The following is a 16,350-nucleotide window of genomic DNA, read 5'->3' on the forward strand; positions in this document are numbered from 1 at the left end:
TTGTGGTTTAGGGTTGGCAAAGAGGAAAATTTTCTGATTTTTTTTTAGTAGTAAAGTTTTTTTATTCGTTTATAGATTTTAAACACCATGATGTTTATGGCCATCATAATTATTCAATTTGATCGTCCATTTTTAATTCCATGTGTGAACTAATCTTCTTCCTCTTATCGATCTTACATTAGAAATTATGTTATTGTTGGCCTGTGAGACATTACCATGCGATTATTTTATTCAGAAAAGTTTGATTCATAACTATACACACTAAAGTATTTTTTCGTCATATACTAACTCAATATTTAATATATGTATTGCGATTTCTGCTTATCGATTTTTTTCCATCCCTGCATAATTTAAATTGAACATTGAAATGATCTATTAAAATTACAGATACTTTATCGTTTGATATTTTATCGGTTGACAAAGTTGTAGATACTTCAATAAAAAATAACAACCAATAAATCATAAACAAATGATCATACACTTTTGCCGTAGGAATGTCATAAACATCTTGATAAAAACCCATACTGAATATGACCGAATTGCGTAATATGAAATGAAAATAACACAAACGTACAAAAATAACAAATCAAAATTACCATTTCCAATTACCAATGTCTACCCTATGTTTTTCCTTGCGGAAAACTCATACCCACCAGCCCTACGGTGCCCCGGGGGTGGGGTAGGCGGTGGAGGGCGTGTGGCGCGGGGCGGAGGGTGTGGAAGCAAGCAGTCAAGCTTCAGTCAGACGCGGCGCGCCGCGCAGCTCGCACGCGACCATGCGCGCTCTCTAGCGTATTATGTTCCTCCCCGACCTTCCGCGAGCCTGCATGGTGGACGACGTAGCGACGTACCTGCAAGCGCCCTCCTCGGGACAGGTGGCTACAATATATTAACAACAGCCCATATGTAATTAACAATGATCATATTAACAGATGTTGTGAGCTACTGTCGCTTACCTGCGCTGCGACGCCGCCCGGATATTTTCGGGCCGTACGTTTTCGCCTCGCAAGCCGAGTTTCGAGTCAAGCACGTGATGTGCTTGGGTGTTTGCTAAGCTGCCGGAGGTACTGTAAATTAAAAAAAAAATTAATTAAACTATGCGGAACGTCACAGAGTGACATATTAATTTTCTAAACATCGTAATAAAAAATATAAAAAAAACTGGAATTAAAAGTGCTTGGATTATTCGAGATTTCGTAGGAGGTAGTGTAAATTAAATAAACTAAAAAAATGTCACGGATAAAAATTTAAACACCATCAAAAAGTTTCGTCCACGTGCTATCTTGGTTGTTATCTAAGCTATAGAGATGCTGTCAAACGTAAAAAAAAAAAAATATAACTATGAAATGCCATAGATAAAAAATATTCATTTTGTAAAATAGCAAATGCAAATGAAAGTGTTTGGATTGTTCGTCTTACAGTAAGAGGTATAGTACCTTTTACACTAAAATAAAAAAAAAACCTGCTACATATAACATAAAAAACATAGATTTTAAAATTAGTCCATCCGCGAGTTTCGAGATAAGCACGTGTGATTAGACATTTGCTAAGCTAGATTATTGAATTACTAAAAATATCTCAATATCGTCGATAAATACATAACTCCTAAATAAAACCACCATATAAAATAATAAATAGAACGAAATGTGCTCGGATTGTTCAAGATGCTGTCAAGATACCTACTGTAAATTAAAAAAAAATATTCGACCGAATAGGCTGTATGGCCTGTCCTGAAGTGGAGAAATTAAAAAGCTAACACCGAAATCATCAAAAGTAGCACTTTTATCATTAGTTTAATTATGCCAAAAAAAATATAAATTAAATCAGTGCTTGAATTTCTGAGTGGAGAGAAAATAAAACATTTAGTAAAATTATATATAAATAAAAAAAATATTCAAGCCTATTCAAATTCTCATCCATACATTATAATAAAAATATTAACACATATGTGAGCTTTTTAGATAACAAGAAGCAGTTTTTAAATGTTTGATACATTTTCTAACGGTAATATTTAATTTAAAAAAAAGTTTACTATAATCGTCTTTGAAATGCTCGGGTCTGAGATTTCAGTGGTGCTAAAAAACTTATAAAATTTACAATTCTTTCAGAACTTCGTTAACCTAGAAATTTTGCTTACATACACATTTTTGTACAAAATCATCATTAAGTACGACGTTAAATGGTTTTCGTCACAGGATATGCATATTTTTTTTTTCTCTAATCTCTCCCACAGTCAAAAGGCAAAGGTGTGTATCACATGGATATGCATATAATATTTTACATTTATTAGCAATACTTAATCAAACATTGCTGTACAAATTAAAATTGATTAAAACATTCAGAAATCGCTTATTATATAGGTATCCGGAATATCTATACTTCTATACTCATATTATAAAGAAGTAAAGTTTGTGAGATTGTCGGGGGAGAGTGAATCTCTGGATCTACTGGACCAATTGGATTTGCAATTGAAGTCCGAGAAAAAACGCTGCCCTAACGACGGGTATCTACTATCGTTAAGGCAGCGTGATTGAGATCTAGAGAATAGTTGTATAAGTTGATAATGTGTACAAAAAAGTCAACGACAGCATATGCATAACTTTTATACCAAAATAAACGAATAGTACGTAACCAAAGTTTGTAAACAGATCAATAATCGCAATAAACTGACTACAGTAAAGTTCTGAAGCTTAGCCCGAAAGCCCTCCGAGAGTAGGTACGTATAATACACATTAACCACTCCGCGATGTTTGTCCCGAATTTATTTCTTTTATTTCTTGTTTTTCACGACGTAAGAAAGCCTGAAATATTGTTCTTTATCTCTTGATTTGTAATTTACGATCTAATAAATTGGATTAGTTAATGTCATCGCAGTCGCCACGCAAATATGCAAATAATGTTTGGACGTTTTAAAAGTAGTCCAAAAGCCTATTTAAATTTAAAGTTAAATTTGAATTTAAGATATTACTTGAATCATCACCATTACCCGTCTACTTTAGGGCACGGGTCCCCACTCAGGTTGGAGAAGGGTTTAGGTTGTAGACCACAATGCTGGCTTATGCAGATCGGTAGACATCGCAGGCCTTTGAGCACAATATGGAGTCTAACTCCTGAGAGTTAGACTCCATATTGTGGTATTTATTACTTAAAGTACTTGTGGTATTTATTTTAAATGCTCAGGCATGTAGGTATTTTTAAGAAGTTTTCTGTTATCTTTAGGTAATAAATAAAATAAAAATAAAAATTTCAAAGTAATTAAAGTAAGCAAGTGAAGTTGAATTCCTTAAAACGCACGTAACTCAAAAAAAATTGTGGTATACTGAGTATCGAACTATGTATCCCAGCAAGGAAAGCCAGTCTTACCCACTAGGCTAATTAGATGCGTAGTGAAAGAGTCCTGGGCATAAAACAAAGATACGTGGAAACAAACAGCTCCACTTTCTGCACGCAAGATTTAATAATAACATTGTTAAACCACACGAAAGCGGTTATAGCGCAGTAGTTAGGGCTTTGGCTCTACTTTCGGGTGCCAAGTTCGACGCGCCTCTAACTTTTCTAAGTTACGTGCATTTTAAGAAATTAAATATCTCTTGCTTAAGTTTATCACCTTGCTGAAAGTCCTTTAAGCGCGATTTTGAAATTACATTACGACCGCCAGTCACCTATTTAACATACATATTATTTCTTAACTAAAATACCAAATGAAGTTCACATGTCCCCCTGTTCATAAGTCAATTGGATGTTGTAATAACTAAAAATTAGGCTGAAATTTTGGTTATCTTTGAAATACGGGCATCGGCTAATATATGTTTTGACTAGTATTTTCAAATTCAATGCTGCTGCTTAAGAAGAAACTTGCTTGTGAAGTTAAAAATAGTGAGGAAACGTGCATGCCTAAAAGCCGTGTAAAATGTAGTCAACGGCGTGTGAAGTCCACCAATCCACACTTGTCCAGCGTTGTGGACTACGGCCTAAACTTTTCTCGTTCTGAATCGAGACCGGGTCCTGTAGCGGTCCGCTAATGAGTGTTTAATGATTGTGAAACTTGGACCGTTATTAAGAAGAGTATCAGCTAAGTTACTTTCCGGTTTCGTTTATGTAGAAACTGCATTTCCAACCGGTGGTAAAGTCACAACAAACAGACAGACTATCGCCGCATATTCTTGAATACTTACAAGTAATACTAGAGACATGTACTTGAATATTCAATTAGATATTTTTAGTAGTAAATTCAAAGTCAAAGTCAAAAATATCTTTATTCAAGTAGGCCCATAGGTGGCACTTTTGATGCGTACATAAGAATTACACGGTAGTGAGATGATGGCGATAACCACATTCGTAAACTTAAATCTAAAGCTACGAGGGTTCGAAACGCGGCCTGGTCTAAGAAGAAGCCCACAACAAACTTAGCCGGGTGTTTTTTTTTTTGTAATTACCATCTCACAATGTCATTTAAATTTATTAGAAGAGCGACCTGGTTAGATAAATAATTCACACCCAAGCTTTTTTATCGATTACGTAGTCCTTTATACTATAATAGGACTTTTCTATAAGCTTACGTTTAAAACAAACTTTAAACTTTTTAAGACATCTCCAAGATGTCAATGGGTAGTTTATTGTAGAATTGTATGCAATTTCCTTTAAACGAATTATGAATTTTATGTAACCTAGTATATTGCACTGTAAGTTCATTCTCACTTGTAATGTTTAAATAATTGCAGGCACATTTTTAGTAGTAGAAGGCAAACGACCCCGTGGCAGATCTCCAACCCGGTGGTCAGATCAACTAAGAGAAACTGGTGCCCGTACCTTCTATAAGGCAATACAAATGGCCAAAAGATAGGACCCGATGGAGAGAGATCATAAATAGAAATATACTACGACAATACACACACCACCATCTAGTCCCAAAGTAAGCGTAGCTTGTGTTATGGGTATTAAGATGATTGATGAATATTTTTATGAATAATATACATAAATACTTAGAATATACATATAAACACCCAGACAGTGAAAAGCATTAATGTTCATCACACAAACTTTTCGAGTTGTGGGAATCTAACCCACGGCCTTGGACTCAGAAAGCAGGGTCTCTGCCCACTGCGCTGGGAAATAACTATAAACTATAAAAACGATAACATATTTGTGATCCTTTAGTTTTTCCTGTTAAAGTAGAAGGCATTTTGTATATATCGGATATTTTCCTTTTTCCTAAGCTTTAAGATTGTGCTTGGATTTCGAACAACAACATATCCCAGGAGAATTACTAACAATCAGTGCGAAGGTAGCTTGAATATACTTCACCTTCATCGATTACCTATTTGTAGAATAGAAACGGAGGTCGGTTCATTTTTTTTTAAATCCAATTTTCCTTTTTATCGCGTACTCGCTAAAACCAACCACGTCAATAGGTCCGGTTTAACCCCTTCTGATAAGTGATGATTATTTAATTCACAAATTTTGTCTCTGTCATTTGACATAAAGCAAGAAAATGATAAAACACGCTTAAGGCTATCCGACACTTGTCAGAAGTCGTCAACTCCGTATCCTAGTAATATTAACGAAAACGAATCGAATTTACCCGTTCCCGTGTAAACAAACGAATAAAAGATATAAAAAACATACTAATGGAACTCTATGTGAATATTTCAAGTTCGAATTTTGAGAACACTAATATGTATGACTCGCCATTAATTTAAATAAAAAAAAAAAACTGGGAAAAGCCCTAATTTTGATTCTAATGATAATGTAGGCCGCAAATGTAGTTCATATGAATTATTTAATATCAAAAGAAATATATCATTTTCTGTAACATATCTACGAGGTCTGTAATCTACGCGATGCTCTACGCAACGGCTACGCAAAAATGTATAAAGTAATATGCGAGACTTATAAATTACTGCTGTAGGAATTGGTTATATCGAGAGCGAGTTTCATTATTTTGTAATTTATTCTTGTAAGATTATAAGCAAAATAAAAAATGAAATCAAGGTTCAGGTATGTCGATAAGGTATTTAATGTTCATAAAACGTGTTAACTTGTGCTCTACAAATCAAAAGGTTTACTAAAGTTTTGAAGGGAATAGCTGCAGAGCTACGTGTCATGTTTACATAATTACACCTCTATTATATTTGCCTTTTAAAATGTTAATCTGTTACATAAATGAATCCATAAAAGAGTTAAATGGGTGTAAAAACTTGTAATGTTTACCTTAGGAATACAGTTTAATAAACCATACTTTTTGTTTTTGTGTTAAGGAAAATGAGGTGTTAGGTGGAAGAGTATAAATAATGCGAATCCAGTCTTTTTATGGCGTCTGAATTTTGTGTTAGGTAATTTAAAATTAAACTTTTAGATAGGTAAACTTTCTTCTTATATTCTTTATGTCTTGTTATAGCTTAAAAGCTTAACCATGAGTTATATATAATATGAATTATATAATAAATATATACTATGTATAAGCGATAACAGAGCTGAGGTTTCATAAATCATTTCGCTAACACTCTTTAATAAAAAAAAACATCAGAAATACTTACTAACCCGTGGCGATAAGGTATTCTTGTGTTTATAATCTATATGTTTAAAAAAAAAAACAAATCAAAAGCTTTGAAAAAAATGATGTTATAAAGATAATATGATAGGAAAAAATCATCAGATCGTAGAAGAAAAATTAAAAAAAAAACTAAAAATTTATTTATTTCACTTTTGAAACGTCAAGTCAGTCTGTTTGTAGTGACTTCACCACTGGTTCGGAAGGCAGATTTTACCGAGTAGAGCCGGCAAGAAACTCAACAGATTTCTCTTTTTCCACATCATTTAACAGTTTACAAAATTTTGAATTCTTTCTCGTGACAGACATGAGAGTGGAGCCTGATTCCAAGCAGCCTTAAGAAATTCATCAATAATATAGCACAATTTAAATAATGTGTTTTAACACATTGTTTGAACTTATGTATTGGTAGGTAATGGAAGGGATTAATTAGGTTTTCAGGCATGTAAACTTTAATGCCCGGACTTAGTAGGCTCCCGTGCTTCACAGAGCACATAAAGCTGTCAGTCCCGATAACCACTTATCATCACTAATATGACGTAATAATAATCTTCAAAACCAACAAACAAATAATGAGGTCAAACACTGCCGCAATGGAACTATGTTAAAAATATGAACGACAGTTGATTGAATTGATAACATAGAAATTAGTTAACTTACAATAGTTATTTACTTTTTTAACACGCTCTGAAATTTAAAAGGTGTCAAAACACTGCAGTTGTAGTGTGACAAAATAGTCCATAAGTATTTAACCGCTATGGCAAGTTTGTTTATAAGGCCGTAATAGTTTTGTGTTGTTGTTGTGTGTGTGTTCTCCATAATTCAAGTCTACGCTCCAACAAAAGGCGCTAACGAGGAAGATATCACGACGTTCTACGACACCCTAAGGGCAGCTCAAACCACAGCAGGCAAGAACTGTATAGTAATGGGCGACTTCAACTCAAAGATAGGAGCTCCAACGCCCAACGAAAAACGTATAATGGGAAAATTTGGCGTAGGTACAAGAAACAACAGAGGAGAACAACTAATACAATATGCTAACGAAAACAACCTTTCAATAATGAATACCTATTATAAGATGAAATCCAACTCGAGATGGACTTGGCGTTCACCTGATGGCAAGACACTAAATGAAATCGACTTTATACTAACCGATACACGAAAAGTTTTTAACAACGTAGAAATACTTCACAAGATTTATTTCTCCTCGGATCACAGGCTGGTCCGAGCAAAAATATGCCTACAAAAAATTAAAAAGAGTCGAGCGAGCTTCAGCACGAAATTACCACAACTAAACTGCGAAGTTGAGATAGAGATGTACAGAAAACACCTGATAGAGCACCAGAAAGAAGTGTGTTGTCAGGAGGGCGACACCGTCCAGACCTATTACAATAAATTAGAACGTTACATAACTCTAGGCCTTCAAGCTACAAAACCTACCCTTAAAAAGGAACCTAAGAAAGGCATAATTACCGATAGCACTAAAAAGCTCATTGCAAGACGATACCAACTTCAAAACACAAAACCTAAAACCCCTGAAATTAAAAGGGAACTAAGCGCTTTGTATAAAAAGGTGCCTCGGGCAATAAAGTCAGACTACAAAAAACATAGACACGCAATAATAGAAAAAAATCTCATTGAAAGAGGCAGCATAAAACGCGCCAACAGAGAGTTAAAACAACATAGGATGTGGATACCTAGCTTGACAGAACAGAAAATAGTATCAAAAGACAGATTGAGTATTCTTGAAGTGGCCACGACATTTTATAAACAGCTCTACAGCGACACACAAACTGACAGACATAACACATATACCACCAGCCAACACCCCACAATCAATACAACAGATATCGAAGACTGGAGTGAGTATGAAATAATAAAAGAAATTAAACGGTTAAAAATGGAAAAAAGCCCCGGTCCTGACAACATTCCCAATGCTGCTCTTAAAACAGCTACGGACCTGTTAATTAATCCCATTAATAACCTTTTTAAACTTATAAAGTGCAGTCAAAAGGTCCCCAATCAATGGGCTGAGTCACACATAACCCTACTCTACAAAAAAGGTGATCCAAAGGATATAAGAAATTACAGACCCATTAGTCTGTTAAACAGCCTCTACAAGCTATTCTCTTCCTGCCTCCTCAACAGAATAACCCCACAAATAGATAACCAACAACCGATAGAGCAAGCTGGCTTTCGTTCCGGGTTCTCTACCACTGACCACATACACACCATCGAACAAATTCTTGAAAAGTATTGCGAATACCAGAAACCCCTATATTTAGCTTTCATCGACTACAAAAAAGCTTTCGACACAATATTTTACGACTCTATATGGGAAGCACTAGCTCAGAATAATATACACAGTATCTACATTAACATCATCAAAGACGTGTACGTTAAAAGCGTAAGCAAAGTGAAGCTAGAGACGCTCGGATCATTATTTCCAGTCAAAAGAGGAGCTAAACAAGGCGACCCACTCTCACCTAAGATTTTCATAGCAGTACTAGAGACAGTTTTCAAAACACTGAAATGGGATAACCTTGGAATTAGCGTTGATAACAAAAGGTTACAACACCTTCGATTTGCCGATGACGTGGTCTTGCTTACTGAAAATTGTACCGAACTGCAATACATGTTAAAAACCCTACAAGCTGCTAGCAGGAAAGTAGGCCTAGAGATCAACCTAGAGAAAACAAAGCTGATTACCAATACGACCCATATCTCTATATATATCGACGATGTAGAAATAGAATATGTAGAAGATTTTGTCTATCTAGGAAAACAAATCTCCTTCAAACCGCAAAATACTCTTGAAGAAGTGGAAAGAAGAGTATCAAAAACATGGAATAGATATTGGTCACTCCGAGAGGTATTTAAGGGCCAGTTACCTTTACGACTTAAGAAACTGGCTATGGATTCCTGTTTACTCCCATGCCTAACTTATGGTGCCCAAACCTGGACCCACACCAATAAAACAAAAAATAAATTGACAACCTGCCAAAGAGCAATGGAGCGTAGCTTATTGAACATTAGAAAAATTCAAAAGTTTAACTCACTAGATATCAGAGCAGAAACGAAAGTCATAGACTTCTTGTCACACTTCTTGTCATGGACTGGCCCTAAAGGAAAAAGAAAACGAGGCAGACCCAAATCTAAATGGGCAGACGACATCTGCAGGATAGCCGGGACAGACTGGGTAAAGAAAGCCTCGCAACGAGGATCCTGGAAAGCTCTGGAGGAGGCCTATACCCGTAAGGGGTTCTCATCCACACATGACAAATAACACAATAAATGAAACATAATAATAATATCAATAATAAGTTACAATAACAATAAAAACCAAATGACCAAACTAATAAGAAAATACTATGACAAAAACAAAAAAAAAAAAAAACATATACATATAACTGCGACAATATAAAGATACTAAGTATACAAAAAAAGTACATATATATATTGACATGAAAACATGAAACTTATGCTGAGTAAATGCACGGTAATAAAAATTTAACTCTGGTCAAGACTTATCTGTAAAATTTTGTATAAAATAGAATTTAAAAATCAATGTAAACTTTATATATTTGGAATGAGAAATAAATGGCTTTTTTATTTTATTTTATTTAATTTAATAGTTTTGTGATGAGATATTATTCTGTCCGTATTTTTATCTACCAGGCTCCCATGTAATGAGAGTGGTGTAAAATCAATATGGTTGAGTGAATAGCTGCAGAGCCGCGCCATCGTTATATTACGCCACTGTTACATGGTTACGAAAGTTATAATCTTTATAAACTCCGTAACTGACAGACACACCGATTAAGCCAGGTTCTAGCATCATTCTCAGACTTATAACGTTCTAGAGCACAGACCCACGACGTTGCACAAAAAATTTGCGATCATAATAACTTTATTATAAAGTACCTACAAAATACTGCGTTAACAAATACTAATAAATAAGAGATACATAGAACAGCTTACCTCTATAAGAGATCTCCTCCAGCTACCCTTATGCTCGTTTTCACTAAACGTAGGCATCGCTTAAATCGAATGCCTAATGACTTAGGCGACGTCTATAAAAATAAAAGTTTCACCTACCCTTAGGTGATAACTATTGGTGAACGGTTAACGTTTGTCTAGAAATCTCCTTTGATAAGGGGTTACTTGTTTAGGCATTGACTTGTTTACTGAAAATGGTCAATATTGTAAAATAGGTCAAAAGTGGGTACAATAATATGAACGATACATTCAAAATATACTATATATCTCCATCATAACAAATACATAAATAATTTGAAAATAAATAACATGTTTTTTGTAATTTATTTTCATTAAACGTAAGCTTATAGAAAAGTCTTATTATAGTGTAAAGGACTACGTAATCGATAAAAACGCTTGGGTGTGAATTAATGCTCTAACCAGGTTGCTCTTCTAACAATTTTAAATGACAATGTGAGATGGTGATAGCAAAAAGAAACACCTGGCTAAGTTTGTTGTGGGCTTCTTCTTAGACCAGGACGCGTTTGGAACCCTTATAGCTTTAGTTTTAAGTTTACGAATATGGTTATCGCCATCATCTCACTACCGTGTACTTCTCATGTACGGATCAAAAGTGCCTATGGGTCCATACTTGAATAAATTTATTTTTGACATAGACTTTGACTTTACATGTAATTTATATACTTAATATTTAAAATATATGAAACTATGTGATAAATAGTAAATTACTAGTGGTAAATGTATTATGACAATGATAAATAGTGTTCTTTTACTTTAAATTTATAAATTTAAATGAGAGTACCGATTGGCTTTCACCAATACGTTCAGGTAAAGAGTGGCATAGGTCCAGTGGATGCATAGAGGATATACACAGGGTATTCAGATGATATAAAATTGAGATAATTTGCAGTAAGAGTTTTAAAAAATCCTAAGGATAGGCATTGTAAGTGTTATAAAAAGCCTACACTGAAGTATTATCATTATATAACTCGTACTGGACATTTTCTTTCTTTTTATATCATACCCTGTGCATACCCTCTATGCACGGTCTGTATGGTGGACGTAGAAAGATATTTGATAGAAAATAGTATATTATGGACATCGAAAGGTTTTATGTTCTATAACTAAAAAAGATTCTACTAGGCTCCCATGTAATGAAAGTGGTGTAAGATCAATATGGTGAAGTGAATAACTGCAGAGCCACGCCATCGTTCCGCCCCTCGCTATCTGCAGTCGGGATGTTTTCCGAATATCTTTATAGTAGACTTAATGCGTCTATGGCGAATTCGGTACAACACTAATCTTATTTTATTGCGAATGTTATATTTCTTTAGTATTCATTTAATTTGTATTTTAATATTAGGTTTAGCGTTTGATTAATGTATTTTATTAATGAAGTCCTGCCTGAGATTTTTGACAAAGTTGTTCGCGTTTATAATTGTACTAGCGGACCTGGGCGACTTCATCCGCGAATGAGTCGACTTCAAAAAATAGTCGTATGTCCAAAATAAATGATTCCGAGATTCCAATATAAATGAATCCTAGCTTGATCAATTTATCGTTGGAACCGATTCCGAGATTCTATATATATATATATATATATATATATGTATATATATATATATGTATATATATATATATATATATATGTATATATATATATATATATATGTATATATATATATGTACATATATATATATTTATCGATAAAACACGAATAAAATAACGTTTTCTAAAAATGAATCCTAGCTAGATCGATTTATCGCCCCCGAAACCCTATACTAAATTTCATGAAAATCTTTGGAGCCGATTCCGAGGTTCTATTTATATATATATATATAATATTTAAACATGAGGTGTAAATGAACTAATGATCCTAAATATTTCGAATCGTATATTTTTTCAAGATAAAGTATAGTTATATTCAAATTCAAAATTCTTTTATTTCAAGTAGACCCAGTTTATCAGCACTTTTGGAACGTCAAGTCAGTCTGTTTGTAGTGACTATACCCAGTGGCGTGCACAGGGTCTTCAGCCAGGGTATAAAGCAGATATATAGAATAAAATAGAAATATTTCCCTCCAATTCGAGCTATATAAGACAATTTGGGTATGCAGTGCTTTTGTGCGTGTATGAAATGCACGCCACTGACTATACCATTGTTATAAACATACTCTTAAGTTACTATGCATCTATAAAGTATAACTATGAAAAAACTAATGTCAACTAACGGTTCTGTGGCTGCGTGAAAGAAAGACCAACAAATAATTGTTGCACCCACGGGACATCAAAACGAATACACAAGCAAATTGTACACTTGCAAAGTTGGTGGCATACGCTATTTAATACTAATACCAGCTGTTGCCCGCAGCTTCGTACGCGGTTTTTTTGTTTTTCATGGATCCTGCGGGAACCATACATTTTCCCGGGGTAAAAAGCAGCCTATGTGTTAATCCAGGGTATAATCTATCTTCATTCCAAAATTCAGTCAAATTGGTTCAGTAGTTTTTGCATGAAAGAGTAACAAACATCCATCCATCGTTACAAACTTTCGCATTTCTAATATTAGTAGAATTATCATCTCATTACCGGCCACAGGGCACGCAGTGACGTGCACTTCATACATGCACAAAAGCACTGCCTGCCTGCGAAGTATTCTTCCATTGTATGGCATATTCCTTCTTTATGCGTACCCTGGTCAAAAACCCTGTGCACGCGACTGAGGGCACGGGTTCTTTCCCACAATGAGAAGGGATTAAGAACGTATTCCACAAAGCCGGCTCAGTACGGATTGGTGACACTGGAAACTAAAGTGCAAACGTTAGGATGTATGTTTGTTATTCAATCCCACCAGAACTGCTGAAATGGATCTGGTGTAATTCAGCACAAAGATAGCTTATGGACTAGGTACAAAGGCGATTAATAGAAGTGTCTAGAGTAGCACATAGGCGACGGTTCTTGTGAGATATTTTGAAAATATTGTTTTTCGCAATAGCAGATCGATATATATTTTTTTTTAATGTTGACTGCAATCACACCTGATGGTAATTGATGATGCAGCCTAAGGTGGAGCGCGCTTGCCTAGAAGATGTCTATTCACTCTTGATTTGAAAGTACTCAAATTGTAAATATAATGTAATGATAATATACATATATCTTCGTTTGGTGGAAGTGGGGTCAGAGAATAATATAGGCACACACAATAAAATTCCCAAGCGAACAAAGTCGCGGGCAACAACTATACAAGCAAAAGAGTTTTATTTTAAAAGAGTCTCAGAGAGAGTTTTGAAAAGAGAAGAGAAAAAATGCAAACAATAGAATAACGATAATGTAAAACGACAAACATTTCAACGCTCCGCCGAGCGCTAGGAAGGGGGTTAGCTTAGCCGACTCAGCGCTAGAGCTTTACGTAGACAGCTTAGATTTTTATTTAGTTCTGACTAAACAGAAGGGAATTTTCCAACTCACTAAAGTTTGTTTTTTAATCCCAGATGGTAATTTGACATGTCAAATGTTGCTTGTTTTCTCAAAGGCGTGTCAAGTCTAACAATTACATTCGCACTTGACAGCGTAGCGAACTACGACTGAACCATTATTATTATGAGAAGTTGGTCATTTTATCTATATATATATATATATATATATATAAAAGGCATAGGTGACTGACTGACTGACTGATCTATCAATGCATAGCTCTAACCACATGACGGATCGGGATTAAATTTTGCACACAGACAGTTATTACAACGTAGGCATCCGCTAAGAATCATTGTCATTTTACGAGTTTCCCTAAACATTACGCAATGCCGAATCGATGTCGTAACTTTAGCTGGCGCCTAACGTCGTCATGTGGACATGGTAAAACGTTTCTTTCGCAGCGCACCTCCCCAATCATTAGGCACCCAATTCAAACGTTTCCTAGGTTTAGTGAAAACGAGCATTAGTAATAACCAAAACTGACCTCTTTCAGGCTACCAACAAAAAAATATCTCATACTAACTAAGAGACGCGTAATCCAATTGCATACAAATACCTTTTCAGACCCATTTGCTCGACCATGCCTAGTATTTAAAGGTCAAGTACGTCAATACATCCTATAGGTTTTGCGGGTAAATAATGTTGTACTGGAGTCTCTAGACGCTTTTACGGTTTGAATAAGGAACATCGCGCTAATATTGCTATATTTATCACAGATAAATGAATTTTCAAGTAGATAAAAAACTCGTTAGTCAAACTACTCAGTTATTTTTTATTTTTATAGAGTCGAGAAATCAAGCCAATCGGTCGAGAAAACACGAAAAAATTGGATCGCTTAGTAGAAAACTTGCGTTTTTCTTTGCAGGCAATAAAAATAAGCTCATTCAAATTCAAAATATTAGGCGTTAATAGGCGGAAATCCATGATAAGTGGAAAATTAGCCAAATGTGTCGCCTTTCATACATTTCTTACCCCTACCCCCCCTACCGTACCTTATCTATCTAAGGCCCTTCCACCTCATTAGTGCCTCTGAATATATTCAATAGAGGTGAAGTTGATAAGTTTATTTAAATAAGTAAAAAAAAAATACTACGAAAATACACACATCGCCATCTAGCCCCTAGGTAAGCGTAGCTTGTGTTATGGGTACTAAGATAACTGATGAATAATTTTATGAATAATATACATAAATACTTGGAATATACATATTAACACCCAGACACTGAAAAACATTTATGCTCATCACACAAACATTTTTTCAGTAGTGGGAATCGAAACCACGGCCTTGCACTCAGAATGCACTCACTCTTATATCTAATAGTTTCTAACTGTTCTCTCAAATCAAGTCTCAACCCTTTGTTGCAAGTATGTATTATTTCGTATGAATGATTACTGGCTACGTTAATTTTGCAAAACACCTTTTAGACAGTGGACATAACGAAAATATCCTTCTTATCACAGTCCGGGGCATTGTTTTAGGATAAAATACAAAATATTTTTCGAAAACGTTTTCCACCTAAACTTTTCGACACCTCATACAGACGTAAACGTTTAGAATTTCAGCTATCTCAGCATTCTACAGCAGAGCGCTGGTTATTTTCGCAAAGATGCTGTAATTTAGAATTTTCTTTCGCTTGAATGGAGTCGGGTTGGGTATGGAATAGAAATACTGATATTGCTAATACAAAATGCACCTGAACCTGTGACTTCTGTATTGAATGAATGAAATTTTGTAGAATTACGGAATAAATGTAACCATAAATGAAAATTAATAAAATTATAGTATTAGCTAATAGCAAATTAATAATTGCGCAATCGAAGACGAGCATCGAAAAATTTAAACATCAAATAAAAATAGAACTTAGCTACACTATTTTAAAGGTATAATTCGTGTGAACTTCAGTCAGTGCTTTTAGCGAAAAATTTGTGAAACAATAATCATCGCTACTGCTGCTCCAATACGAGTCGGTGGGCTATATGTTATAATAGTTGTCAAAGCTCGCCAACCTGGATTGGAACAATGTGGTGGGTCAATGCTCTGAATCTTTCTCTCCTACGAGACAGGAGATCCAGGCCTAGACGTTAATAGGCTTATGATGGTGGATGAAAGTAACCTGGATCGATGATTTATATAAGTACTCTCCATGTCCACACCGCGAATTTCCTGACTCCAGACCTAAAGATTATTGCCCCGGTTCGGGACTTGAACTCCAGACCTACGTGGGATGTGTAGTCAAAAATGCTGACCGCTAGACCTACACGGTGGTTCTTTTTTATTATTTACTAGCGGTCCCTCAAGACTTCATCCGCGTTCAAATCAACC

General features: G+C 35.0%; 1 protein-coding gene across 11 annotated transcripts in view; it reads left to right on the forward strand.

Annotated features, from left to right (window-relative positions):
- Positions 1-757: 757 nt before the first annotated feature.
- The window catches only part of LOC120634482 (nuclear factor 1 B-type), a 102,839-nt gene continuing 87,246 nt past the window's right edge, over positions 758-16,350 (forward strand). For all 11 annotated transcript variants that reach the window (XM_039905108.1, XM_039905110.1, XM_039905109.1 and 8 more), the window contains exon 1: positions 758-875. In XM_039905108.1, coding sequence (XP_039761042.1) covers positions 798-875 — 78 coding nt within the window. In that variant the 5' untranslated portion in view covers positions 758-797. The remainder of the gene's footprint in view (positions 876-16,350) is intronic.

The sequence above is a fragment of the Pararge aegeria genome, chromosome 24 (genome assembly GCF_905163445.1).
Source record: "Pararge aegeria chromosome 24, ilParAegt1.1, whole genome shotgun sequence".
In the NCBI taxonomy this organism is placed as follows: Eukaryota; Metazoa; Arthropoda; class Insecta; order Lepidoptera; family Nymphalidae; genus Pararge; species Pararge aegeria.